At 38.4% G+C, this 25881-nt stretch overlaps 1 protein-coding gene across 7 annotated transcripts in view; it reads left to right on the forward strand.

Annotated features, from left to right (window-relative positions):
* The window catches only part of KIAA1217 (KIAA1217 ortholog), a 354640-nt gene that overhangs the window by 111615 nt on the left and 217144 nt on the right, over nucleotides 1-25881 (forward strand). For 2 of the 7 annotated variants that reach the window (XM_088051920.1, XM_088051940.1), the window contains exon 1: nucleotides 13725-13944. The exons of 4 other annotated variants lie outside the window; for them this stretch is intronic. In XM_088051920.1, the coding sequence (XP_087908046.1) occupies nucleotides 13725-13944 (220 nt within the window). Of the gene's footprint in view, nucleotides 1-8180; nucleotides 8297-13724; nucleotides 13945-25881 lie in introns of those variants that run through there. One more of the 7 variants, XM_088051963.1, reaches the window with a different exon arrangement.

A 25881-nucleotide genomic window follows, 5' to 3' on the forward strand; every position in this document is an offset into this window, starting at 1 on the left:
AATGTTTTGTGGCTTGCCTTCAAGGTCAGGTGTGACATCTGGGTCTGACTTGGAAGAAGCAGAAAAGCAGATCTTGCTTTTAAGCAGTCAGCAATTACCCTGTGAAATAAGGCAACAACATACTAATATATTGATTTGTTGTTCGAATGTTGCCCTCTGAGTGAGAAGACTACAATGCTCCTCCTTCCTGCCCTAATCAACCTTGGATCTTGCATGCAGTTTTTAAGTCACGTCTGGTTGTTGTGGCTGATTCCAAGGTAAGAAATTTGACAATTTATGTCATGCTTGCAGTTTAATTTGAGAAATAAGAAAATAATTTCTATTTATTCTTGATTATTTTCCTTTTTTTTTTTAATTTGTTTGTTAAACTTTAAACTTTTAAATTTTAAACTTTATGATATGGTAATCATATTTGCCACATTTTCACTAATGTCAGATATATACCTATATATATGTATGCTTTGAAACCTTCTTACACTACATAGTTCAACATGACATTTGTAAAACTTACACAGTCTAACCACTGAACATACAAAAGTTCAAAGCACTTGTGCTTCCATGCTGCTGGCAAAATAAGAAAAGCTCTTGAATAAATTCTATAGAGAACTACTGTTTTAAGTGAGGTTCTCTTGTGGTTCTATGAAAAAAATATTCCACATAGTACAGAAGCTGTAGCTAAGTTAACATGTCTGAGTTCCATTTTAACCTTTTCAAAAATCTACACAAACCTGACCCACCCACTGAAAAGCTAAAGCCACAAACACACAAAACTGTTTGTCACCTGGTATCCAAACCCGGGATAAGCTATGTAGTAGGAGACTAATAGTAAATGTCTCATTATAAAATCTTTCTGAAATTACCCTAATATGCAATGGAAAATCTGATTTTAGAAAAAAAATAGAAACACTGTCATGTAAATTAGTTTAAGTGAAGTTTTATTTTATATGTAGTTTATAAGATATTGAAGTTATTTTTTAAAACTGTGATTCACTCAATTAGACTATGCGTAAGACTCTCATCTAACACCATTTTATGAGGTGCTGGACCAAAGAAGGAAAGCAGCAATCTCAAATCAATGTACCTAAAATAGACACCAAATGGTTTGTTCTCTTAATGAGAGGGTTGATGCTTTTTCCTTAGTGCATAAAATTTATTTCCTCTTTGTCTGTTCACATGTTTAAATTTCAAGTCTAGCCGCAAAATACCTCTGAAAAATACTGTGTGAAGAACTTTATCTGGGCAGTGCTCAGTTGCTCATCCTCTCTCTACATCTCTCCTACAACTTTCATGCTGATTATTGTACTAGCGCCATTAAATGCTTATTTCCTGGGTCACCTTTAGTTGAAATGAAATAAATCATAATCATAACTGAGTCAAATGTCCCAATGAAAAAGTGGTTTGTCTGTAGGCAGGAACAGCAGTGTCCTAGGTCCTAGGGACAGGAGCATGGCCAAGAGGCTGAGAGGAGGAATCAAAGCCCCCCTGCTCAACACTCATTAAACCTCACATTAAACTTAGACATTGCCCAGCCTGGTGCCCTCCAGCAAGGCACACGCCATGAACCAGAGCACCCCAAGGCACTGGGGCCGGGGCAGCTGCCCTGGGGGGGAAAGCTGCAGGAGCAGGGTGGGCTCCCATGGGGTCAGGGGCACCTTGGGGCACCTTGCAGCCCTTCAGATCATAGTGAGGAGGAGAATGCTGCTTGTATGTGGTGAGGGGCCAGACAGAAATTGCAGCGAGGGAAATTCAGAGTGGGTATCAGAAAAAACTTTTCCACCTGAGGACAGTGAAGCAGTGGCACAGGTTGCCCTGGGAGGTTGAGCAAGCTTCATCCGTGGAGGCTTTCAAGGCATGAGCAGCTTGGTCTGCCCTTGCATCTGCCCCAGAAGGAGATCTCCCAGCAGGAGATTTTCCTAGGGGAAGGATTTTTCACAACTTCCATCTTGGTGCTCTGCTCTTTGGTGGGGATTCAAGTTAATTTCTTCTCCTCTTTGCCTTTAGCATCCCAGTTTCTTTCGAGGTCTTCTGCACCACTGCTACCCTGGTCCCAAAGCCTTTTGCAGCTGTGATGGTGAGAGACAGGCTGCACTTTTGCAGTGCAGGCATTCCTGAATTATCTCCACACATCTTTTACAATTCACTGTCCCTTTCTTTAAGAGTACAAGTCCAAGTTACCAGTTATCTTAAAAGTTGCTTCAAAGCTTTAAAGTGTATATCGAGTGAACTTAAATGCAGAGACATGGGATATTTTCTTATCTTTTCTTGATGTGTTGCTGTGATATAACAATGACATAACTGGCTAAACACAAGTAATTTCCACAAAACAAAGAACATCTCTGGCATCTAACATGGTCTTGCCAACACTGGCAGCATTAAAGATTTCTATTGCTTTTTACTGAGCTTGAAGTTAATGAAAATTTAATGAGTTGCAATTAAGGACTGAAGGAATTGAAGATGCTTTATCAAAGTTTCCAAATTCTGCTTGGTGAATAACAGTAGTTGACAAATGCAAACATATTGATTTATCCTTTATCCTAATTGCTATTCTGTAAATGGAATGGGCATTTCTTCCCCAAATTAATAAAAGATTATTTTTGAGGATTTAATTAACTGTTCTTTAAATTCTTCATTAATCTAAAATTAACCTTCTGTGACAATTATGCACCTTTAAAGAAATTTCTTCTATGTAACATAATCTACAGAGGTACACACTGCCCTAGCAACCTACTATTAGCTTGCAAAAGGGAAGATTTATGGCTGGAAAATGCCAGCTGCACCTGTTGTTTTTGCTGAACAAATCACCCTGAAGTACACCGTCACTCCAGCCTGCCACTACATCATTTGTATTGCTAGGAAAGTAGTTTTTTTCTGCATCAGTAGTATATATTTTTCAGAAATGAGCGAAACCACAGAGTTACCCAAAGTCTAACTGGTATGTTTATGATTTTACTAGAGTCTTATGAATCATTGGTAAAATAACACACTTCAATTAATGAATAATATTAGCTACAAAGAAAAGTGTCTTATTTATGATCTCAGGGTGTGGTGTTTTTAACCTCTCACAGAGCAAATCTGAGATTTGTGCTTTGCAGATTGCATGTCTCCAGTAGCACCCTGTTGAAATTTAACTTTGTGTTCTTCATAGTAACCAAAATAAAAAGGTTAGGCAATTATAAACTTTCTGGAAATAATGGATGGTAATCACAGCTGTGGTCAAAGAGGCTCCAGGGGATCACATTTGTGTGTCACCTGAGCATAGATTTAAGTGAATTTTGTGCTGACTTCCTCTGGTCTGAGGCTTGTTCAGGGCTGCACTCCAGAGTGAAAGGAGGGATGAAGGGGCCCCTTCCCTAATGTTCTGTCAGGCATTTGGAAAGGGGAGTCAAAGGTGCTCCACAAAGGTTCTCAGCTCCTTGCAATCATGAGAGTGGGTAGATGGACATATCTCTTGCATTCCATAGCCCATTTTTCTAACAACTTATCATCATATGTTCTCACCTACTTGAAAATATGCCTAATGCGATACCACCGTGATAGCTGGCGGATTTTCCCTCCTTTTTTTATCCTAATCTCTTTCCTCTTCTCTGACACAAATTGCCTCTTTATCTCCACCAGGTTCCATCACCATCACATGTCCAGTGCACGTGATGGGTGATATTAGGCTGCAAACTGCAAGGCTTCTGTTTTTGACAGGCTTTATAGTTTTATACAAGTAAAACTTGATGCTGTTGAATAAATGGAGACAACCACCAAAGAAGCAACTCTAACTGCAGAGCCAGGTGGTTGAGCTAGAGGTGGAACCAAGGCTGATGTAGGCTATAACAGCTGCTGTAAAATAAGTCATAGTTCACTCAAAAATTATAGGATTAAATCCTGAATCTGGACCAGATGCTCATTATATGGTTAGGTTCCACCAAATTAAAATTACCTGTGCAATTACCTTTGAGTGCAGTGCCCTAAATATGTGGCTTTAACAACTAGAATGAATTTGTTATTATTAAGGGATATGTGACTGTGATCTTATTAGCTGCAAAATAGACCAAAATAGAGGTAATCACTGCTAGTGGAAGAAGATGGCTAATTTGTTTGTGCCGTAGGAAACTGTGGAGAGCTTGGAAGGAAAAGTTTAGGCTGAAAATGTCCAAAGCATGGTTAATCAAATAAATATTTTTCCTTTTTTTTTCTGTTTTCATGTAATAGTGCTCTTCAAAAGTATTAAGGGGTGTGTGATACTTGGCAGGTGACTGCTAATGGGATTATTTTATTCAGTGGAAGACATTGTTTCATATGAAATATACATTAAGGTCTCATATTTAGACCTGAAAGTGTAACTTGCTTAAAACTACCTTTGTGGTCACTGCCTCCGTTTTCACCATGTTTTATGGCTGTTAGCATTGCAGAGTTGTATTTAAAGGAGAAGGCAGTAGTTTTCTTTAAGTTTATACATTATCCGGGAGTTATTTGAATTCCCAATTGCAAAACTTCATTTTGACATGGGAGTAAATAATTTACATCCTTGTCTTTAAAGTCCAGCAAAGATTTAAAAGATCCATTTAATTCTAATGTTAAATGCTCACATCCTATTTTTCCCCTTCAAGGAGTCTTTACTGAGGTAGGAAACCTGATTTTTTGATCCAAGTTATTCCAGTCTTTCCCCCTACAGACCTTTTCACTGAAAGGCATTTTAAGGACTATTAAAATGAGGGACATCATGAAGGCTTGCTCTCAGAATTTGTAACATTAATTTTTAATAGCTTCTGAATTATTCTGTTTATTTTATGATTCATATAATAACATGGTAGATGTGGTGGTTGCATTTCAGTGGAAGGAATTCAGGTCAGACTTGCTGAAATCTCCCTGATAGCAGACTGGTGCCCCTTAAAAGCACTGGAGGTCTTATCAGAGGGGAGTTACTGTACTTTTTCTCCTTCTTTTCACCTATTTTATTTCTGTCTCTCTTTGCATGTGTTTTTAAGCGCACATCTATCTGTTCTTTATGTAGCAATCTTCATAACATCAATTTTATTTTAACGCTTTGGGATCAAACAGGAACATATTGAAGTCAAAGTTTTACTTTATTTGATTAGTGCATTAGTACAAATGAAATAACTTTGAACTAAGACTCTATGTTTTTTACATCTTTAGTCATTACAGAAAACCAACATAGCATCAAGAACAGTCAGATCAGAGAACACTGTTAGGCAGAACACAGTAAATGTGGTCCTCGGGAAAGAAAATATACATTCAAAACAACTTTTTTACTGTTTTCCTTCCTGGTTCTAGGCAGAAATGCTGGTCCTGTTCATTTTAACTTGTGCTAACCTACTTTAAAATGGCATTGACCTTTTTTTAAAGATTTTACATTTATATATTCTACTTGACATGATCATCAGTTTACTTTTCCATTCAGAAAATAGGTTGGGGTTCTTAATAACTTACTTCATAAGCCCTTATTTTTATTGATAGAGTTGATAGTTATTTTCAAGATTTTTCTTGGTCGGAAAGACCAATATTTCAGATTTCTTTGCTTCATTGCCTTCATTGCCAATATCTGCTATTGTCTGCCGTTTGATCACTGTATTAGATTGGCCCTTTGTGCTCCTGACAAACAATGTAATGATGGAGGTTGAAGGATCTGTCAGGGTAACCTGGATACCACCCCAAATATCTGCCAGAAATAAAGGAAACAACAGTTGCTGCATTCCTGTAGCATGCTATGTGTTGCAATCTTCTCACTCTTAAGTGCTAGTAATTGGGACCATTTGTTGTCATTTATGTAAATAAGGTAATAAATCATCAAATATGTGAAGCAGGACATCAAGTCATCTGCATAAAATCTCCAGATTTCAGAACATTTAGTCTTTACAAGTATGGGCAGATTACAACCAAGAAATATATTTCCAGATGGCTTGAGCAGGTGAGAAATGCAATGGCTGTGCTTTTCAGAGGAGTAGTGGTAATGTCGGACTACCTGAACTATTATCTATAGCTATAGAAACACAATAAATGGAGTTTCTTGGAGAGGTTATTGTTGTTTAACAAACACGTTCATCTCTCCAGAGCTGCTCAGGCAGCAAAGGCTCAAGCAGCTGACTGTTTATAGGCAGTTTACTCAAACCCATGCAGTCAGCATTATAGGGCACCTGTTATCTTGTTGTAAGTGACAGAAAGGATCTAATTCAACACCAGTCACTTGAAATTTTGACACAGAAAAGAACAGTGTGCATCATATATGTTGCACTGTGTAAGCAAAATTGTGTGAAAATTAAAGCTGATGTACTCTGATGATGCACATTTTAAATGGGACTTAGAAGAAAAAGTATTTTTTCCTTTTCTGTGATGGCCAAAAGCACACAGAAATCACAGACAGCTGATCAGATTAGCTTCTTGAAATATTCATTTATGGATGTCTGACAATATTGTGTCTCACAAGTAGAAAAATACATTTTATATTCTGCATTTCACTAACTCACCACTCCCAGGGCTACTCCTGAGAAAAGGACACTGGACTTGTGGAACACTCTCTGTGTGTCTCTGCAGATTAGATGGTGTCTCTGATGAATTATTTTGCTTTTAAAAAAAGCCTCCAAATAAATGTTATTGTAATACCTGACTATAAAGGGCTCTATAGCTGCTTGCTTGCCTTCTGCTTTTCATAGACTAGTGGAGATTTTTCTTTACATCCAAGGTCTGTGGAGGAAAAGGACTGTGGTGGCCCAGCCAAGAGTGCCAGAGCTACAGGTGCCCTACAGAGATATTCCATTATAAAGTATAGAATATATTATATGTATATAATAGAATACAGAATATAGAATATAGATGACCATTGTCTTCCCATTGTTTTCTTTTCTTTGTAGTTTGCTTGTCCTTATGAGAGCAACCACCTCAGCACCCATACCCAGGTGCTATTGATGGATCCTTGCTGGATGAGAAATAGTTAAAATATTTCATGTGGGATATGTGTGAATTGCCCTCATGCCTGAAGTTTGTCCTCCTTTCATTCATTTTGTGCTTACTTTTCTTATCTGTTTTCCCCCCCTCTGTGTGGGATGATGCAGAACCTCATGATGAAAGTGGAGCATTGAAACAATGAAAAGGACTTATCTGTGCCTTGACCACGTGTGCAGGATTCTGTCAGTCAAGGATTGTGCTTGTGTCTCCTGGCATATCCATTCTGCTCTTGCTTCCTACCTACTTGCTCTTCAGGGGCTGATTTTCTATCAGGCATATTTCATCTTTTGTAAAGCTTTAAGCTCTCTGTGTTGTACTTTTGATGTGTTAGGGCGCTTGTAAAGGTTATTCTTTTAAGAGGTGGTCATTTGAAAATGATGATTCAAAAAGCTAGAGAAGGCTGCAGTTATGCTAAAACAAATTAGCACCTAACATTTGAAACTAATGTTTTCTTCAGAGTAAAATGTCAGTGTAGTGTTACATATTGTTTCTCTCCCTCCTATATTTATAGTGAAAATAAAGACTAAGCCAGTCATAGTTTCACTCACATAATTTCGGAAGAGACTTTGAAAGTTGGACACTTTTCTCCTTTATGAAAAAACTACTAATGCTATAAATTTGGCAAAAGATAATCTTGTGCACATTTTAAAATGCTTTAAGAATCTCATGTGAAATAACTGCAGATGTAGAAAGCAGTATTCACATGTTACTTAACAATGAAGGAATAGTAGTGATGATCTGCTGTGATTTATAGCAAGTGGGTATTCATTTAAGAACATATCGAGCCTAAGTTCTTATTTGATTTGATTAAAAGGTCAGAACAAGTGAAAAAAATCTTTGAACTGAAATTGTATAGATTTTACCACCTTTATTTATTACAGCCAGGTAATGTAGCACCAGCAACAGCCGAATCACAAAACACTTCACCAGAGTTTAGCAATAATTTAAATATGGCATAAATATTTGAATTTTGTATTCTTTTGTGAGTGGCTGATACATAGAAAAAGGTAACATTCTGCAAAAAAAAGCATTTGTTATGAGTTGCATGGGCAGCTGTTCACAGTTGAGTATTCTGTCTGAAATTACTTAGTGATTAACTCATCAGAATAAAGTACCCAGGCCTGCCATCACAGTTGGCATCAATTGGAAATCTTAGCAACAGTCTTGGCAAACATTTCAAACGTGAAAGGCTGTGTTTTCACACCCTTGTCCCCTTGCTTTGTTCTTCTGATGGTGCACCCTTTGGTGTAGGAAGTTCCCTGTGTGTGCTTGGGCTCCTGTAACCCTTCAGGCAGGGGAGGGAACCAAGTGCAGCTGTCAAAACGAATCCTGAGGAGGACACCAGGTGAGGGACAGTAGTGGTGTACCTACACTGGTTTAGATAAACCATAACCTTGATATAGTTCAGTCTTTACAACCACTTTAATAGGCACAGACCTGTGTACTCAGGCAAACCAGGACTTGGAAGGTCTTGGAACCAAAGCAAAATATAAGATGCAGGAGTGATAAAATAATAAAGAAAATTAACTTTGCCATTACTGATAGTATTTTTGGGTTTGTGGCAGAATAAGGTATTTAGATTCTACAGCTGTAAATGTTTTATCTTTAAGAAAGATTTTGCTATGGTTTAATTTTCTAAATTTTGAATAAAAGGAAAAAATAGTAGACCTGAAGGGGTTTTTTCTGACTTTTTTTTTTTTTTTAAGACTTGGAACTGAGATTAAATTTTTATGGGTGAGTAGTAAATCTTTGGAATAGACTTTCCTGATATAAATGACAACTCTGCTTTAATTATAGCATCTTCTAGGCAGCTATTATATTAGAGCAGGACCCTTAACAGACTTTTCTTTTTAAGACCATATTCAGGAGTAACAGGACTTACCTTAATTACGGTTTTGTGTTGAAGAGGTTCACATGTCTTTGAATGAATGACTAGGTTCCTTTTGCATGGTTTATTTTCCCAGCAAGAATGTCTTCAGATCTGTGTGAAATGTTTTAAAATGGGTCTCAATATATTGAATGTGAAGCATCTTCTGTATTACGCAACTATTTCAGAAATCATATATGGAGAAATAAAGCATGGTACATAGTTCTAAGGAAGCTTTAACATCTGCAAAATTAATTTGTCACTAATTTTGCATGCTTCAGTTACTAGAAAATGTAGCTCTCTGAAGCACCAAGCTTTTTTTTTTTATTATTATTACATTACATACCTATCTGTGACTTGCATCTGAAATTGTTTTCATCACTGATCTTGTTCTTTTGGTGCCTATACATTTATTTCTCATTTCATGCTGAAAATGTTATGCCATCTGGTTACTTGCGTAATTTTGTAAAGAGAAGACTTCATTAATTTGCAGTTTTAACTTCTGCACCTGCAACTTCCATTTACTGGTGTAGCAGTTGTTGCCTGTCAGTAGTTTAGAAAGAGTCTGCTGAAGTTGAAATATTTCTGCATACATGCCTTTCTGTCTTTAGACACTTGCAGGCCAAAATCTGGGGGAGGGTTTGGTAGGCTGAGAAAACACCACATCCTGAACTGTACAGCATCAACTCCCGGTTTTTCCTGGTTCATATGCAAGGGATTCTCTCCTCTCTCCAGCTCTTTATGTGCAAATGTAAACTAGGATTCCATGGTTGGCCAAAAAAGGAAATTTCAAGCTTTGCAAATGCTTTGTTTGGATTAATAACATCTATAGTCACGTTTCTTTTATCCCAGAGGGCACAAACATTTCTTAAGTTAATAGCAGTACCATAACCTATCTAATATGCTATGGTAAAAATGCCTTCTGTTAGATAACTCTTAACAAATTCTTGTTGTCATATTTCAGCAGTAATTTATTTTCTAGGCAGGAAAGAGGAAATATTAGTTTGGAAACTAAAAGGACAATGTTTTAAACAGTGTATGGAAAGTGTATGGTTTTCTAAAAATATTACTTGTTTACTTATATGTGATTATTCACAAGCAAAGACTGCACTGTTGGTCCCTTAATATTAATTTCTACTGTGTGAGGCTGTGACAGAGTTTATTCATTAACCCAAAGCACTAGAAAACTTCCTACAGCAGTTTATGAAAACCTGACAAACTGAACTGCTTTTTGTTTAATGGTATGTTATATCAATATGATGTCTCTACCTAGCTGAAGTTGGCTATCTGAAATCTAAGAGAAAAGGGGCTGGGTTTGTTTTGAACTTTTTGTTTGGGTTTTTTGTTTGTTTTGTGGGCTTGTTTTTTTTTTAGTTCAAAAGAGTAGCTTGGGGTTTCAAAAAGCCTGAGAGCTGATGAAAGGCTTGCTCCCTGGGGAACTTCAATAAGAACCTGTGGTGAAGAAGGAGGGATTGGCAGGAAAGGGACCTGCCCCACATTTGGGAGGAGCCCAGGCCTCCAGGGCAGCTGGGCTGGGGAGAGAGGACTTGTGCAGGTGGGTGATGGGGAGCTGGCATCAACCCAGGGCTGCACTCTCAGGCTGTTCCAGCCAGAGTGCACTGATTTATTGTGTCAACATCCAGCCTGAAACACAGTCAGCTAAGCAACCTCAGCTTATGCTCTGAAATGGTTTATTTCAGGGTTTGGGGTGATTCTGGGGTGGAGTTTTATTTTGGTGTTTTGAGTTTTTGGAGTTGTTTTTTTTTTTTTAAAGGGTTTGATGCTCATAGCTGGAATCATCATCTTCACATCTCAGAGCCTTTAAAACAAAGAAAGAGGACATTTTTGGTGGAACACCATGCCATAGAAAGCTAAAAGGATGAATGACCAGAAAAGAAGCAAATCCTCCCAGACATGGCAGTCACGCATGGAATAGCTTAATTGCTGGGACCTTTGAGAAAGTTTGTACATCTACTGTTGGACAGATTTAAAGATATTTAAGCTTCCAGATTATGAATAGCCTCTGAATAAGTTTGGTAATACAGATGACAAAGCTCTGGGGGGTGGGAAGGCACTTCTGGAGATTGCCTAGCCCAACCCCCAGCTCAGGCAGACTGCTACAGCAGGCAGGTCAGGGCTGTGGCTGGTTGCTTATCTCCAGAGATGGAGACTTCATGCCCTCCCTGTTCAACTCGTGCCAGCGTCCGACTGTGGAGGAAGCCCAGTCCTCCCCAGCCCCAGCAGCAACATCTGACCAGCTCCTGCACTCTGAACAAAGCCTTAAGTTTTTTTTTTCCCCACTGTGGTTCAATTTGCACTTGTTGTCTCTGCCCAGTTGCTGGGCACCACTGAGAGCAGCCCAGCTCCATCCCCACATCAGATGTTCATGTGCATGGATAAGATGCCTCCTCCAGGCTGAGCAGGCACAGCTCTCTCAGCCTCTCCTCACATGACACAGTGCCTTCAGACACAGAGCTGTTAGTGAAAGTGGTCATCTTTGACTGGAGTGTTCCAGGAATTTCCCATGTTTGAGGAACATGTTTGACACACCCCATTTCTGGAGGGCTTTGTCTCTGCTGTGAGAAAAAGAGCTTCTTTCTTGTCAAAACCAGGATATTGCTGCTCTCTTTCAGTGCAGGAGTATCCCCTTAGCATCCAAATGGACAATTTAGGGCCTTTCCTATCAAAAGCTGATGGATAGATCTCCCTTTCCTCATCTTTTTTTTGGTACGTTGCTAGAGAGAGCCTTGGGAAAATCTTGAATTCACAATGTCCTTGCTTTGCTTAAAAATAGTTTTAAGTTACAGGTAACATGACCATTTAGTTAGACTCCTTCACATATGAGGACATTCTTTCCACAAGCAACCTGTGATAAGGATGCTTAGTTTGGGTGAATGTGTAATGTACAGCAGTCTCAGTTGGATTTTACTTTAGAAATAGTGATTCAAAAACTGAGATACTATTTTTGTTGTCACTCAGGACTGGATTTTATTTCATAATTGTTCTGTGTTTTGCAGAATTAAATATGTCTTTGTAGTATCAGAGGCATTATTATCATGACTTAAAAACGATTCTTAAGCATACAGCATTTGTGTCTGCTTACACAATGAGAAATCATAATGGAAGATATTAAAAATTACAATTGGTCAAACAGTCCAAGATCTTGAGAGGGAATGACAGTACTTCTTAGGCTCAGTACAACTGAGCTGTCACATACGTACTGGGTTTCCCATTTTCTCTTCCTTCTTCACTCATTCTTTACCCCAGTTACATGGTTAACTCCATTCATCATCCTGTTTCACCCCTGTTTCTGTTCTTCATTGTCTTCTGCACAACCTGCTGTGCCTGAGCACTGCTAATGAGCCCAGTTACTCTCATGCCCCTCAGGTCTCTCCTTCTTAGTAGAAATCTTCCCACTCAGAGTTCCTTCTGTGTTGATAATATAATATGCAGAATAACATCATGGCAAGGCTTGCTGTATTGCACTTAATCTGGCCCATTCTTGATGGGACAACAAAGCAATAGACTCCATGCTTTATAGAGTTACCATAAACAGTTACCTGTTTAATGTAGGACTCTTGGAGGAAGAAAAAGGAAATAACTTCCAAAAATATTTTACTGCATTGCACAATTTCCATCTCAGAAAATGAGGAATGGCTGTACTAATTTAGTCATGTTTTGCTTACTTTTTGCTTATTAAGCATTTCTCCTAAATATCTATCAGTACTTTAGCTTGTGTAATATTGATTTGCTTATGTTTGTTCTAGTTTTAAAATAAAATGGATCCTCATATTCTATTAAAGATGCAGCATACTGGTTGCCTGGGATATTGAGAAATACATTTTAAAATTCAGCATGAAGATTTTACTGCAACTGTAGCTGTGATGTTTTCTTTTGTTTGCACTGTGTTGTTTTTCTTTAGAAGTTGTTTCCAAAATTATGGTGAATGGAATTTTCTTTTCATGTGACCAAATGCTCTTTGTCTTGGCAGCATTCACAAGCACAGAGCTGGCAGAGAAAGTTAGGCAGGATTTGCCTGGGCATTTTCAAAGAAGAGCACCCAGGAACTGAGATTTGAAATAATGTAGCCTGAGGTCAGGAATTTTTTTTTTAGAGAGTCAGTAAAGAACATGATTATCTGTAGTGTGCAAGAAACTAGAGGTTTTCCAGATATATATGTACCATTGAAATTGGAAAGTATGATGGGCAATATTCTGTGCAGTGTTGCTTCCTAAGCAATGCCAGTTAATAATAAGGGATTTGTGACATTTTTCAAAGACAGATGATTTTTGCTGTCAATCCTTCCTTGCTTTTGGTGAGTTAGATAATGCATTGCTAGGAGAATATGCATCATTTAATCCAATTTGAGCTTGCACCGTGCTTAACTCAAAGACAAATACGTTCTTGACATCAGGCATTTACCGTATAGCACTGAAGCAGTGTGGTTTTGGCACACCGTGAAGAAATCTGCCGAAACAAGAAAGTGTTTGTTTGAGAGAGAGGGCTGGGAGAGGAATGCAGAGGGTCCCACATGCAGAGGTAACCCTGAGCCTGGGTGGTTTTTCATGTACCTGCGTAGGTGGAGCATTCCCCTCATGCCAGGCTGCTCCTCAGTGCAGCTCCAGACAGTCCCTGGAAGAGCTTCTGCTCCCCACAGCGTGCCTGGGACTCAGCACCGGGACAGAGGCGTCTGTTTTACCCCAGCACACATTTGCATTCCACAGGTCTGGGGAACTGCGTGACCACCCAAGGCTCGGTGTTTAAAACTGATCAGGCTGGCAGCACAGCTCCTCACATCCAGCTGCGCTGCACACACAAACTCCCCAGCCTCTGAGCTGGAAAGTCAGCTGCGAAGGATTTTTTTAGAAATTGCTTTTTGGAGCAGGTACATCCCTGCACAGGCAGGATGTCCAAACCCTCACGCTTGGCTCGACCTGTGTCGGCTAACACATCTCCTAAATCACCTTTGTCTAGGAAAGAAGATTTGAACAGCCGATCACGAAAAATTAGGCTAGGTGAAAAGATTTTGAGAGCTGGCAGCGAAGGAAACCTGGTTAAACAGCATCAGCAAGAGCAGGTGGAAATCACAGAAAGGCTTGTGCCACGGAGGGCTCCCTTCCTGAAAGGTAACTGGTTATTTCATGCTGCAAAAGAAATAATCAAATGCATTTTCAATCACTGTGCTTTTAATAAACCCCAAACACCAATTATTGTGTAATAGTGGGTATATGTGTGTATGTGTGTGTATATTGTTCCTGAACGAGAGATTCTTGTACATAAAGCATTTGTTTCAAAAATAAAAGGGCTCAAAATATTTTTGTTGTTCAATTTTGGCTGGGTACTGTATACAAGCTAAAAATGTTGAGCTGTCAAAGTGGTAAATCACAATCTTTTACAGTCTAAATGTGCTACTGTATTGTGAAGCTGTATTTGAAATAATGGTTTGAAATTATTAGCAAATGTGAGAAAGATTAAATAGAGAGAAATAAAGAGAAAATAGACTATGCAGGCACTGAATCTTTCAACCCTGCAAGTAAAACTCTTCTTTGTGGGTCCTAACAAGGCAGCTGCAACTATTTCTTGTATAAAAACTAAACAGATCAAGTGTATTTGGAAAGGCTTATATGCTTTCAGAATGCAAACAAATGTGGAGGATAATATAAGATTACGATCTGCTTTTACTGATCTGTTGAGAAATGAGCTACAGCAGAATTGCCTCTTTTTAACTTAGTTTTTGTGACAGTACTCCTTAGAACTGCTTTTAAAAGTAGCCATTTAATCTGCATGGTGTAAAATGAGGGTAAATTGCCATTCTATCAGGAAGTAATAGTAGTAGTACTCTAATTGTACTCTTCATAGAGTTTATATTTAAATATGAGCAAGAAGTAGAATCCCTTCAGTGCAGAACAGAAATTGCTGTCCCTCCATCCTAAATCCATAGGAGAAGGAAGTGTAGATTATAGACCTTTGTAACTTGAAACTGTACTTTCATTTCACACACATGGCATCCAAGGTCACAGTTTTCATTCCTGCCTGAATAAGGTTTAAAAGATTTTTTTTTCCTGCAGCATGACTTACTATTTCACAAAGAAGGGGAAAGTGATGACACCTAGTCTTACTCTGGGAGATGGATGATCTGTTTGTTTCTACAAAGGAAACTGGGTTTGAAGCACTTTATTAATGGCAGAAGAGAGCAAATAGAAAAACTGGAGGTGGGGAGGCTTAAATTACTCATCTCACTCACAGAACCTCTTTCTTATTTAGCAGTGTAACGTGGAAGCTAATTTTTGATCTTGAGATGTATTGCAAGAAAGTAAAACCTTTATTTAAAAAAAAACAAAAACATATGTACAACTCTTTATGCCCTGGTAACCAATATTTATTTATTTTATAGTAAATTATATTTCCCAGTCAAGTTTTTAAAATTTGAAAAATTTCATAGAAAATCCTGTAACAGTATGCTTTTCCACCAAGATAAAGTTTTCTAAACAGCAGTTTATTCCCTCTGTGTTATCTCATTTCTTTGGTGCATTGAGAAAAGGAAATCATGCAGGATTTATAGAACAGAAAATGTGTCCTTTTAAGGGATGTGATTTTTATGGCACTTGGTTCCTTTATCACTTTACTCACTTTATCAAAATGTTCTTGGGCTATGTAATGCTTTGCAACTTCAAGCAAGGGTTGAACTCACTGCTTAGAGTTTTAGGTGAAATTTCTCTAAAAGAGAAATTTAGAGTCTGTCAGTGGTGCTGCAACATGTCACGTGCTTTTAGGATTTATAGCTTGCACTTACTGTCTTCTTGAGCATGCATTAAACAGTACTGTTAAGTACTGGCTTTCTGCATTGGGATGGTTGTTTTAGTTTAGGCAAGGTGTTACTGCGAGTTGTTTTTGTAAGAGATGTTGAATAACAAATATTGATACTTCTGAAGGGAGCATATTATAAGGGTGATGGAAATGCAGAGTGTGTTTTTTTCCCTCTGGAAATGGGACTGGCTGGATTGCCCCCAATAAAGTCCAAGCATTGGCCAAAGTGATTTGAAAGATGTTTTGTGAGAAGTGGGAGCTGACCTGGGTGGTGGAGGGACAGCAGATATGGCAGAAGCCAAAAGAAACAGTGAAGGGTATAGAAGCCACAAGGCAGGGTCCTGGGTCAAGGCTGAGTAAAAAGAGCATGAACAACAGCCAAGGGTGTTTGTGTGCTCTTGAAGTACTAAAGGGGAAAAGTGAAAGAGGTGGTAGAGGGCAGGTATAGGCTGAATGAGACGGCTAAAGTAGGGAGCATAGTGAGGGGAGGCAGAAAGCTCCTGTGTGAAGAAGACTGGGCTTGGAGAAGAAAAAAATGGTGAAGGAGGAATGGCTTTTAGGTGGGTCAAAGAAGCTGGAATGGAGAAGTGGGAGCAGGAGTCTCTGTTAGGTGAGGAGTGGGGTCCTAAACAACCTGACATGGAAAAGGAGTTTGATCAAATTTCATTCTTTGTTATGTAATGCCAGTGAAACCCCATGGTGTGTGTGTGTGGTATGCCTTAAAATCCTGGTCTGTGCACGGGAGATCAACCTGGGCTGTCTGGATTAGTTTCTACTGTTGAACTTTATATGGGAAACATGACACTATTACAGGTTTCTTTGAAAGTTTTAAATTCATACCAAAGAGGTATAACATGCATGAGTGTGCTGAGAGACAGCAATCCAGCAAAACCCAGTGCATAACAGATAGGAAATAAAAAATCGTGGCTATAATTTTTAACAGGACTGTAAAGCATGATGAGTCATTCTAATTACTTTGTATGTTGGGGGGGTTTCTACAGAATTCTTGCCCTGCATTGTGCAAGATGAGTTATACTTAACTGAGAAGTTGGGTTCTATTAGCAATGGGGCAACTTGAAGCAGAGACAAATGTATTCCTTGTAGGTAAAGCCATGAAAGGTCAGAGTGGATCTCTGCTTCCACCACTGAGGTCTGTGTGGCACAGACAGACATACTGCTTCAGCTTTCACAAGGGAATGCTGGCTGTATGGATTTGGTTTTTGGTTTAGCTGTTGGATGTGCAAATCTGAGACCATGGGTTCTGATTTGTAGAGCTGAAACCACATAACAGTAACTGAAGTCAGTGTCAGCTGCAATTTTATTGTGTGAAGTACTATCTAATGCAAAGTACTCAAGAAGGTCATCTTGTACCTACCTGTTAATCTTCATCTGAATTTAATACACAGCTTTGACCATAATTTCTCTGGATGCCAGGTTCGTCTTGCTAAAAGAGATAGGAAGGAGTAGGATAAAATTCTTATTTTATAATGAGGGGATACTCAGACCCAGGCTACAAAATTTGTTGCTTGGTCTTCACACAAAGACCTGACAAATGTGCAGTACGTGAACCCCACATCCAGAATAGCTAAGATGAATTCTTCCATGCATATGGAATGAGTCCTGTTCATTTTGTGAGGAGAACAAGGCGATGGCTATATGAAGGATGGGACAAGGTTGTGGGTGAGGAAAGTCTGTAATACAATGCACATGCACTGGGAGTGGGAAGCAGGGTTGCAGAGACAGTCTGAGTTTTGGCATTTCCCACCTGGTGAGGGACTTTCTTTGCAAACTGAACATCATTTAAAGATTTGCTGGTTTAAATAAAAAATGGAGATAGGTAAACTTTTCTTTTTTAATTTTCACTTTCATGACTGAATCAATTAAAATAGGATTTTTTTCACCTCTGGGATGTGTTACTGATTGGAGAACTTTATGAATTTCTGTTACTCATACATTCCTCCTTTTCTTTCATTCTCCAAGAAAGCAGAGAATATACTAATGTTTGTCTTTTCAATTTCCCTTCTCTGCCCTTTTATTGAGTTTTGATATTTGCTTTATTATTTGGCTTTCCATTGCTTCACTTTGCTTTATTTTTCACTCTATTTTTCTCCATTAGAGTTTCCTCTCTGGGTTCTCCTCTGCCCTTTACTTTGCAGTTCACAGTGATTGGAATGCAAGGCCAATACTTTTAGACTAAACCTTTTGGTGTCTCATATTCAGTTGGATCCAAAACTAGACAAACCTGTTTGTTCCATCCCTAGTTATTAGAATGGGGCCAAAGGACTTTGGGAATACAGTGGGACTCATAACTATGGTCTCTTCATGCGAAGCAAGCAATAATAACACCATAGAAAGCGGAATTAATTACATTTTCCCTACTTCGTTTTTATGACAAACTCTAATGACCATATAAGCCATATGTGTATTACTAATTATCTCCAAGAACATTATGGTTCTTAAATAGATATAAAATAATGGCCAAAGTTAGGAAAATATTCCGTCTGACATTCAAATAATATCTATGGAATGTTTAAAGCCAAGAACTTTATTTGTCAGGAACTTCCATTTCACAGCATTTCCTGACAGGGATGTACCTACAAATACAGAACATATGTAAGACTAGGGGTTTGCCATCCAAGGAAGTTCATTATTAAAAGAATAGCAAAGCAAAGAATGTTAGTATTTAGCCTACAGTATTTTTCTTTCCTCTGCAACTGTTTTAGATTCATGAGGACAGAGAACACAGATCTTGTATCTATAGTACTTGTATATTCAAATGTTCATTATCTCACAAATTTAATGCTGGCTTTCTTCTTTTCTACCAGTACTTTTTTTTCTTTTCAATTTGAAATGCAGCTTTTTTACTGTGATCCAAAAAAAAAAGGGAAATCAGAAACATTACTGTCTTTTAGACTAGTCTGAAAAACTATAGTGAAATTAGGTTGGTATCAGATGTGCAACATAATAGAGTTAATGGTTCAAAATTTTGAGCTTGAGATATAGCTTTGATGGCATATAGGGATTATATTATTTCATTTTGGTAAATTAGTATTAGAAATAGAGAAATAACATGGGCTGCTAGATTACAAAATAAATCTAGATTTAAAAAAATGCAAGCTGGAAAAGAGCATTATTAAGATAACTCTAGGAATTTATAGTTGCAATGTAGAAACAGAGACCAGGTATGAGACTGTAGACATTCTTTCCATTGCCTACATGAACATTTATTTCTATAGCTGCTGAAGGCTGACTTCAGCTGGAGGATGAATAGGGCAGCTGAACATGCCTCCTTCCAGTTAAGATTATGCAGTATATAAACTGGAGTTATGGCTGTTGAAAACTGAATGTCTGGACATTTGTTTAGGTAATGAATAATTGGCCTACCTCTGTTCTTATTGAGATCATGACTCAGACCCAAGCATAAAGTACACTTCAGCTATTCTTTTAAGCGTGATTTCCTCCAAAAATGGGTCATGTAAAAAATACCTGGAAGGATTTCTTCCATTGGTAACCTTTTTTACCCATTACCTGAATTTGTGCAATTATGATGGAGAGGTAAGGGACTCAAAAATACTGCATTTCTGTGATATACTGTACATACTGAGCTGTGGGATACGCTGTTCTGTACCTGTCAAATAGTGCATGTCTATATTTTTCTATAATACTGTGGAAAATTGCTGGCTGTGTGGAGAAGGGAGAACTGATTGATATTGTGTTCAGGGAAGAGCTGCAGTGTGTGCTCAGCTCTTCTTGCACATCAGAGAGTTCACGTGTGGGTGACACCTCATAAAAGCCATACCCAAGGGACAAGCCTGGGTTGGAGCTCACAGCTCACATAATTCACTAGAAGGGAAAATTCAGACTGTGGATGAGATTGCATGAATTCTGATGGAAATGTTTTGAAATTGAATATATACTGCTGCCTAAGTATAATTCAGTTTACCAAGTCAGTAGTCAATCCCAAATAAAAAATAATAAAAGAAAAAGCTGTTTTGGAAACCAAGTTACAGTAGTTGCCTTGCTTACAGAACTATTTTTCAATTCCAGAAAGTATATCCTCTTTATAACTTCTTCCTCTGGGACCTGGCAGAAAAAGGAGAGCTCTATACATCCCCTTGGGAAGCTCAGGATCTTCTGTTTGTTTTACTATAAGGGCATGAGGGATGAACAAAAACTTCACCAAGTCTCTCCACAGCTCTAAAAAAGTTTAAACCATATAGATGAGGGAATTTTGGAGAGGTTACAATTCTGGGGAAAATTAAGTATAATTTTTGAACATTCATTTTTCCTTAAATGATGTCTTTCTGAAATCTCTCAGAGGTTTTGAAGTTTAGATTAAATTAAAGAAATGAATAGATTGCACAGAGTGTAGGTATTTAAATGTTCATCACTGGATTCTTGCTCCATAAAGCAACGTATCAATATCACTTTGACATCTTTAGGAAGTAAATATATATTTTATACACAGTATATAACTTTCCATGTATATACAAAATTTGTAAAAGTGTAACAATGTCACCTCAGTGACATGACTTAATTGGAACCATAGTATTTCAGTAGGTGTCAGTCAAACAGTACTATGCAATTCCGGACTAATTTAGCAAAATTTGAATGAGAAGGCTCAGAAATATCAGCCCTCTTGTCAAAATCCCTTCAAGCCTGGCTGTTTCTGTGAAACAGGTTTTTTTTCACCCCAGAGCTGACCCTATTAATATAGGATGTATAATTTTTGAGTGCACCCTTTTATCAAAACAAGAGCTAGTGTTTTGAATTGAAAGCATAACTTTCAGATTTATCCATTTATTTAATGTTGTGGATATTCTAGTAGGTTAAAAAGTTACTTGTGAGTTCTGTGTTAGTTTATTTGTATGATGCCAAGATAGGAGCTGTTCTACAGTTGAAAGGTTTTTGACTGAAGGTGGAAAGAGCATCACTGAAATATGGTGAAAAGAAATAGCAATGCTCATGTATTTAGCATGTACTTGGTAAGCTTGTGTATCTTTTCTTCTTTGGTGGATGGACTGTAGTGTCCTTCTAGGCTGAAATTATGCTCCTATCTTTATCTGTTATTACTATTGTCTGGTATTTAAGTGGTAGATCGAGCTTCCTTTAATTTTCAGGTTAGCTCACATCATCCTCTGAAATGGGATTTTCAAGGCTGGACACGGTGCTTCATCACTGAGTGCAGTGGAAGGATTATGTTACAATTATTGTGGATAAATGTTTATAAATCCTAGTGCAACTACAGGTTTTTTTGCACAATGGCGTGGTAATGTTTTAAGCTTTTGATTAAGTCCTAGAGCCATTTTCACTGTTAATCATCTTTTAACTTTAGGCATCAAGGGTTTCTCCCTGACCCAGAAAGACAATCATTCTAGCTGATCTTAATTCCTGAATCCTTTCTAGTATTATAAGTGTAGACACAACATCAGCTCTTTCCAAATCTTCTGGTGTTTCACCCATCCTGAATGAATTCAGGTAAATACTTTAGAACACAGAAATTTTCATCTGTTGGTTCTTGTAGTGCCCTAGGATGAGATTTGTAAGATCCCAGCACACTGCCTGGTTTCATTCCTTTCCTTTTTAGATTTTGTAGCTGGTATTAATTACGGAAGACACATGGTCACAGCTGACCCTCTTCTTGAAGTCTGATATGAGAAAGGCATTCAGAATTCTGTTTTCCCATGCCATTTGTTAAAAGCTGTCTTTTCCCATTCAGTAATGGATCCATCTTTTCTTTGCCCTTCCTCTGACTACTAAGGCATTTATGCAATAAGTAGTCACCCAGGCTTGCTGTTCATTTTAAGGAAAGAGAAAACATTCAGGGCCCAGTCATGAACCAGTTATTCTGCTTTTAAAAAAAAATGGTAAAGTTGCCAATACATTAAAAATCAAAACATCTGGAATGCACAGCTGGCTGGCTGAACATATTCATGGTATTAGTATCCAGACATTTAAGAAAAGGTAGTATTGTACTATTACCAGGAAATAAGTTTTATGATGGCCATCTCCTGCTGACATAGGTTGAGGTTGCATCCTGGCCTAGATAAAATTTATCTTGAGCCTCATATTGTAAGTTTGTGAACATGCTAAGGCCCTTGTTGCAGCTTCAGTGTATGAGTTACTTGCTGAGCAGTGAAAACTCTGGAGACCTCTCCTCAGCCCTCTATCTGCCAATGTGCAGATTCATCTGCAGCACCTAGATGCGGCATAGAGAGACTTCATTAATTGTTTGAAATTAAACTTTCTCAGCACCTCTTGTTGGAAGACATGGGAAAAGAGGTTTAGGCAGAGAAGGTGTAAGTGCAGCCCTGCTGTGTGAGGAGCAGGCACTGCCTGGCTAACATGTGAGCTCCACAGACGCCTGTGCTGCCTGGCTGCATCTTGGCTGTCACCTGGAAGGTGCATCACCTCATTTTGGGGCTGCAGATTTATCTTCTGCCAGTGATGTTCTGCCTGTCTGAAAATGGTCCCTCTCTCCCCATACCTGTGTGGTTGCCAAAGCCAGGAGACTACAGACCCTTTCTCTCTCAAATATCAATTTCATTAGGCAGAGGATAAATACTAAGCATATCACTAGTGAGGGTAATCAAATAGCACCTGAAGGGGTCAAAATTAATCCAGCAGTTTGAGGCCAAAGTCTAGCTTCCCTTAAACACATTTTATGCTGACCTGTAAGTTTTTATTTTGTGGCACATATTTCTCAATGAAGCCTTGAGTGCATGATAAATGACCGCATTCACGTGCTGGACATTGCAGGCAATGTTAAAATCGTGCACTCAGTTTATGCACTGGCCATGCAAACTCGCATGTTACACTTGGCCATTTTTCAGCCTGCACATCTCACCATGCAGTTTGCTTTTCCTACTGGATTCTGTTTATCTTTGTGCTGAATTATCTCTCATTTTACCATTTGAATGCAGCTCAGGTAATTATGTTTTGAATAGGAAAATGCTTGAGTAAGTGAAGTATCACTTTGAATGCCATCTTGACCTCTTGGAACTAACTGACCTCTTCCTTTGCAGGCTCTGTAGCTCACAGGCCTGCATTCTGCAATGGTTAGCATGCTCCATGGTGTGGGGCAAAGCTGCAGCTTTTGGGCAAATCAGACTACCAACATGAAAAACTATCTCTACACAATCTCAGAAGTCTTTGAGGATCAAGCAAGTGGTTTAACTTGTACTGCCTTTAGTGATGGTTTAAATAAGTTCTGGCAGCAGACCATCCTTTGTAATGCTTGTGCAAGTACCTCTTTGTACATGTGTGCCTCTACATGAGTCCTCTGCCTGCAGCTCCCAGGGAAGTTTCTGGGAGACACAGTGGTGGGAGTTATTGCTGAGTAAATATCAGACTGGAATTAGCTGCTCAGGAGATAGTTTTAAGTAGGAAAAAAGTATAACTAGAACTTACTTTGCTGATGACAAAGCCTGGGTTTATAGAATGTTGTTTGGTTGGGGTATTTTTTTAATATCATCATCAGTGACCTGTATCACTGCATGTAAAGTAAACAGAGGTGCAAACAATACTTGTGCCAAGTAATCTAATTCTGTATCCTTAAAGGAATTAAGAGGTTGATGAATCATACGGCATTTCTCCATGAAAGATACTTTTGTTCAGATGCCACTATGTCATAAAAAAAAAAAGCATAGCAAAGAGAAGGTTAACTTATGTAATATTTTGTTTGTTTGTTTTCCACATTCTTACAAACTAGCCTTTGCTAGAAAATGATGATGGAGTTCTAGAGACTCATGGTAATTAACCCACTGCAATCCTTGTGTTCATAACTGGTGAAATTAGGGAAGAGTGATACATAGCATCAGGGCAGCTGCTGCTTGTTAGCTGGGTGGTTTGTAGCAGACAAAACAATTTCTTCCTGCTTGACTGGCAAGTTATTTTAACGGAGTGTAAATTAAAGATTGCAGTGGTGTTCCCAGTTGCATGAAATCCCCTTGGGTGCCTTACTGACATGACCTCCTCTAACATTAATGCTGATGTTGTTGCTTGTTCTGGGGGTGTTAGGAGCTGCCTTCCTGGATGCCATGCAGCTACTCTCTGAAATCATCTAGGAGATTCATTTGGCAATATCCTCCTGTTTCAAGGACTGAATACCAGTGGCAATAGCCTTGAGCTCTTCTTTTACTCATGCGCTAAATCTAAACTATGCATCCAGAGATAAAAATGGTGGCCTGTAGTCATCTTCTGTATTTAGTAATTCCTGTTCAGCCTTGAATGAAAACTGCAATTTTTCAAGTCAAAAATGGACTGCCTTTTAATTTCTTTTTTAGTCAGCTAATCACTAAAAATGCAGAAAATCATGTTTTGTCAAAAGAAGGAAATTTCCACCACTGCAAAGCCAAAAGCTTTAGGAGAAAAAAGTGTGAGGCTCCAGGCTGCTTCCCTAGTGCACGTACAGAACACTGCCCCATCACAACTGACCCAGAGGTCAACTACAGTACCAGTTTAAAAATTGTTCCTGTATTTTCCTCTCAATAGTAACACAGGAGTTAAATTTTTAATAAGTTGCTACTAAAAGCACTGATTTTTCTTTTGTCTTTGTTCTATCCATAAGCACAAGCCTTATTCCAGATGACATGATGGAGATTTTTCCAAGCCCTCTGTGAAAATATTGGTAGACAATAGCAGGTGCAGCCTTAATTTTCACTCTTCATCACAGCACGTTTAAGCTCACAGTCCTAACACCATTTGGTTTTTATCTTCCTCAAAAAGTGCTGTAATGCTTATCAGTACGCTGACACTCCTGACAGTTGGAGCTGTTCTGTGCTGCTCAATGGCATGCAACAGCTCATATCTTTATATCCTATAGACCATATATTTATTTATTTCGTATAATAATTCTGATAAAACGTCATCTCTCAAGCAGAAGTCTTGTCATGTTACATGTTTGAAAGCCAAATCCAATATTTACTGACCATTTAAAAACGATACTGATAGGACGTGTGGCCGATGAGCCCAGGCATTCAGTAGTTTGTCAAATGCTGTTCTGGGGAGATATGAGAGGGAGTTTACCCAAGTGTCCTTATCTCTCCAGGAGGCACATTGTATTCTGTAGCAGTAAGGAAATGCAGCCAGCTGATGGTACTAGATATTCTTGCATCATTAAAAAAACTACCATATGAGCTGAAAATCCTGTAGATTGTGACAGGACTATTTCTAAAGAGAGTTTCTTAACCCTCTAGAAAGATTCAAAGTAAATTTGTTTATGATTTTCATCTATATGTTTGCTTAGAGGACATTAAGAGCAGGTATAGGTCCACTTACAGTTTGAATCATTTTCTGTGCATGTTTGCTGTAGCTGCCATGAAGATGTGTGATGAAGTGGCCACTGCCTGACCTGTGGGCAGTGTCAGTGTGGAATGGTAAACTGCTCAGGATCCCTGATCAAAAGATTTGTTTAAAAAGTATATGCTTTAGTAAGTGGAAATGTAGACACAACCTGTGTCTGTGGATGGAACAGCCAGGACTCCCTTACCTCAGCCATGCCATGGGGTGCTTTTTGGGGCAAGGGTTGCTTGGTGGATCAAAGGTGCTGTAAAGGAAGGGGACGAGGTGTGTGTTAGGAGCTTCTTTAGAAGCTGAATTCTGAGCAAGTCAGAATTAGTGGCAAAATCTGTGCCTTCTTTTCACCATGATGATATATGTTTAAAATACTTGAAGCCCTCGTAAAGAATTCTGAATTTTTTTAATGAAAGGTGATATACATGCAGACATTACTGACATTTTCAATGGAAAAACTGAATAAACATCTGATAACACTTGTGTTGAGGATGATAAAAACACTGTATAAGATCTCTTTTAAATTACCACAAAATTACTTTCACAGAAATTGATATAAGTACCTTTTTAGTCTTCAGTAATTTTCAAAAGAATACATTCAGTAACTTCAAAACAAGTTCCACGTACTTCAGCTTTAATTTTGTGATTAGATATTTCCAAGGATTGAAAAAAGTACATGTGAACTCTGTGCTTTTCTGTTTTACTTTCTTAGTTCACTGAAACAGGACTTTATATAAAGACTTGAGGTAAAGAAAGCAAGCACCCTTACCACTTCTCATGCTGTGTGATCTTTGCACAGGCGAGCCTTGTAAAATCAGCAGTGTTTTTAAGTCCCGTGATAGCTATACAAGATATTTATACACTTTTGCAGAAGGGAAGTGCTGTGAAACTGTCAGAGCTCTTCTGAATTCCCAAGAGTAAAAAACCCCAAAGAACCAAAGAAAATCGTTTGGATGATGCAA

This window comes from Pseudopodoces humilis, chromosome 1 (assembly GCF_049639895.1).
Source record: "Pseudopodoces humilis isolate 2021_Gansu_Grassland_sample_001 chromosome 1, ASM4963989v1, whole genome shotgun sequence".
NCBI lineage: Eukaryota > Metazoa > Chordata > Aves > Passeriformes > Paridae > Pseudopodoces > Pseudopodoces humilis.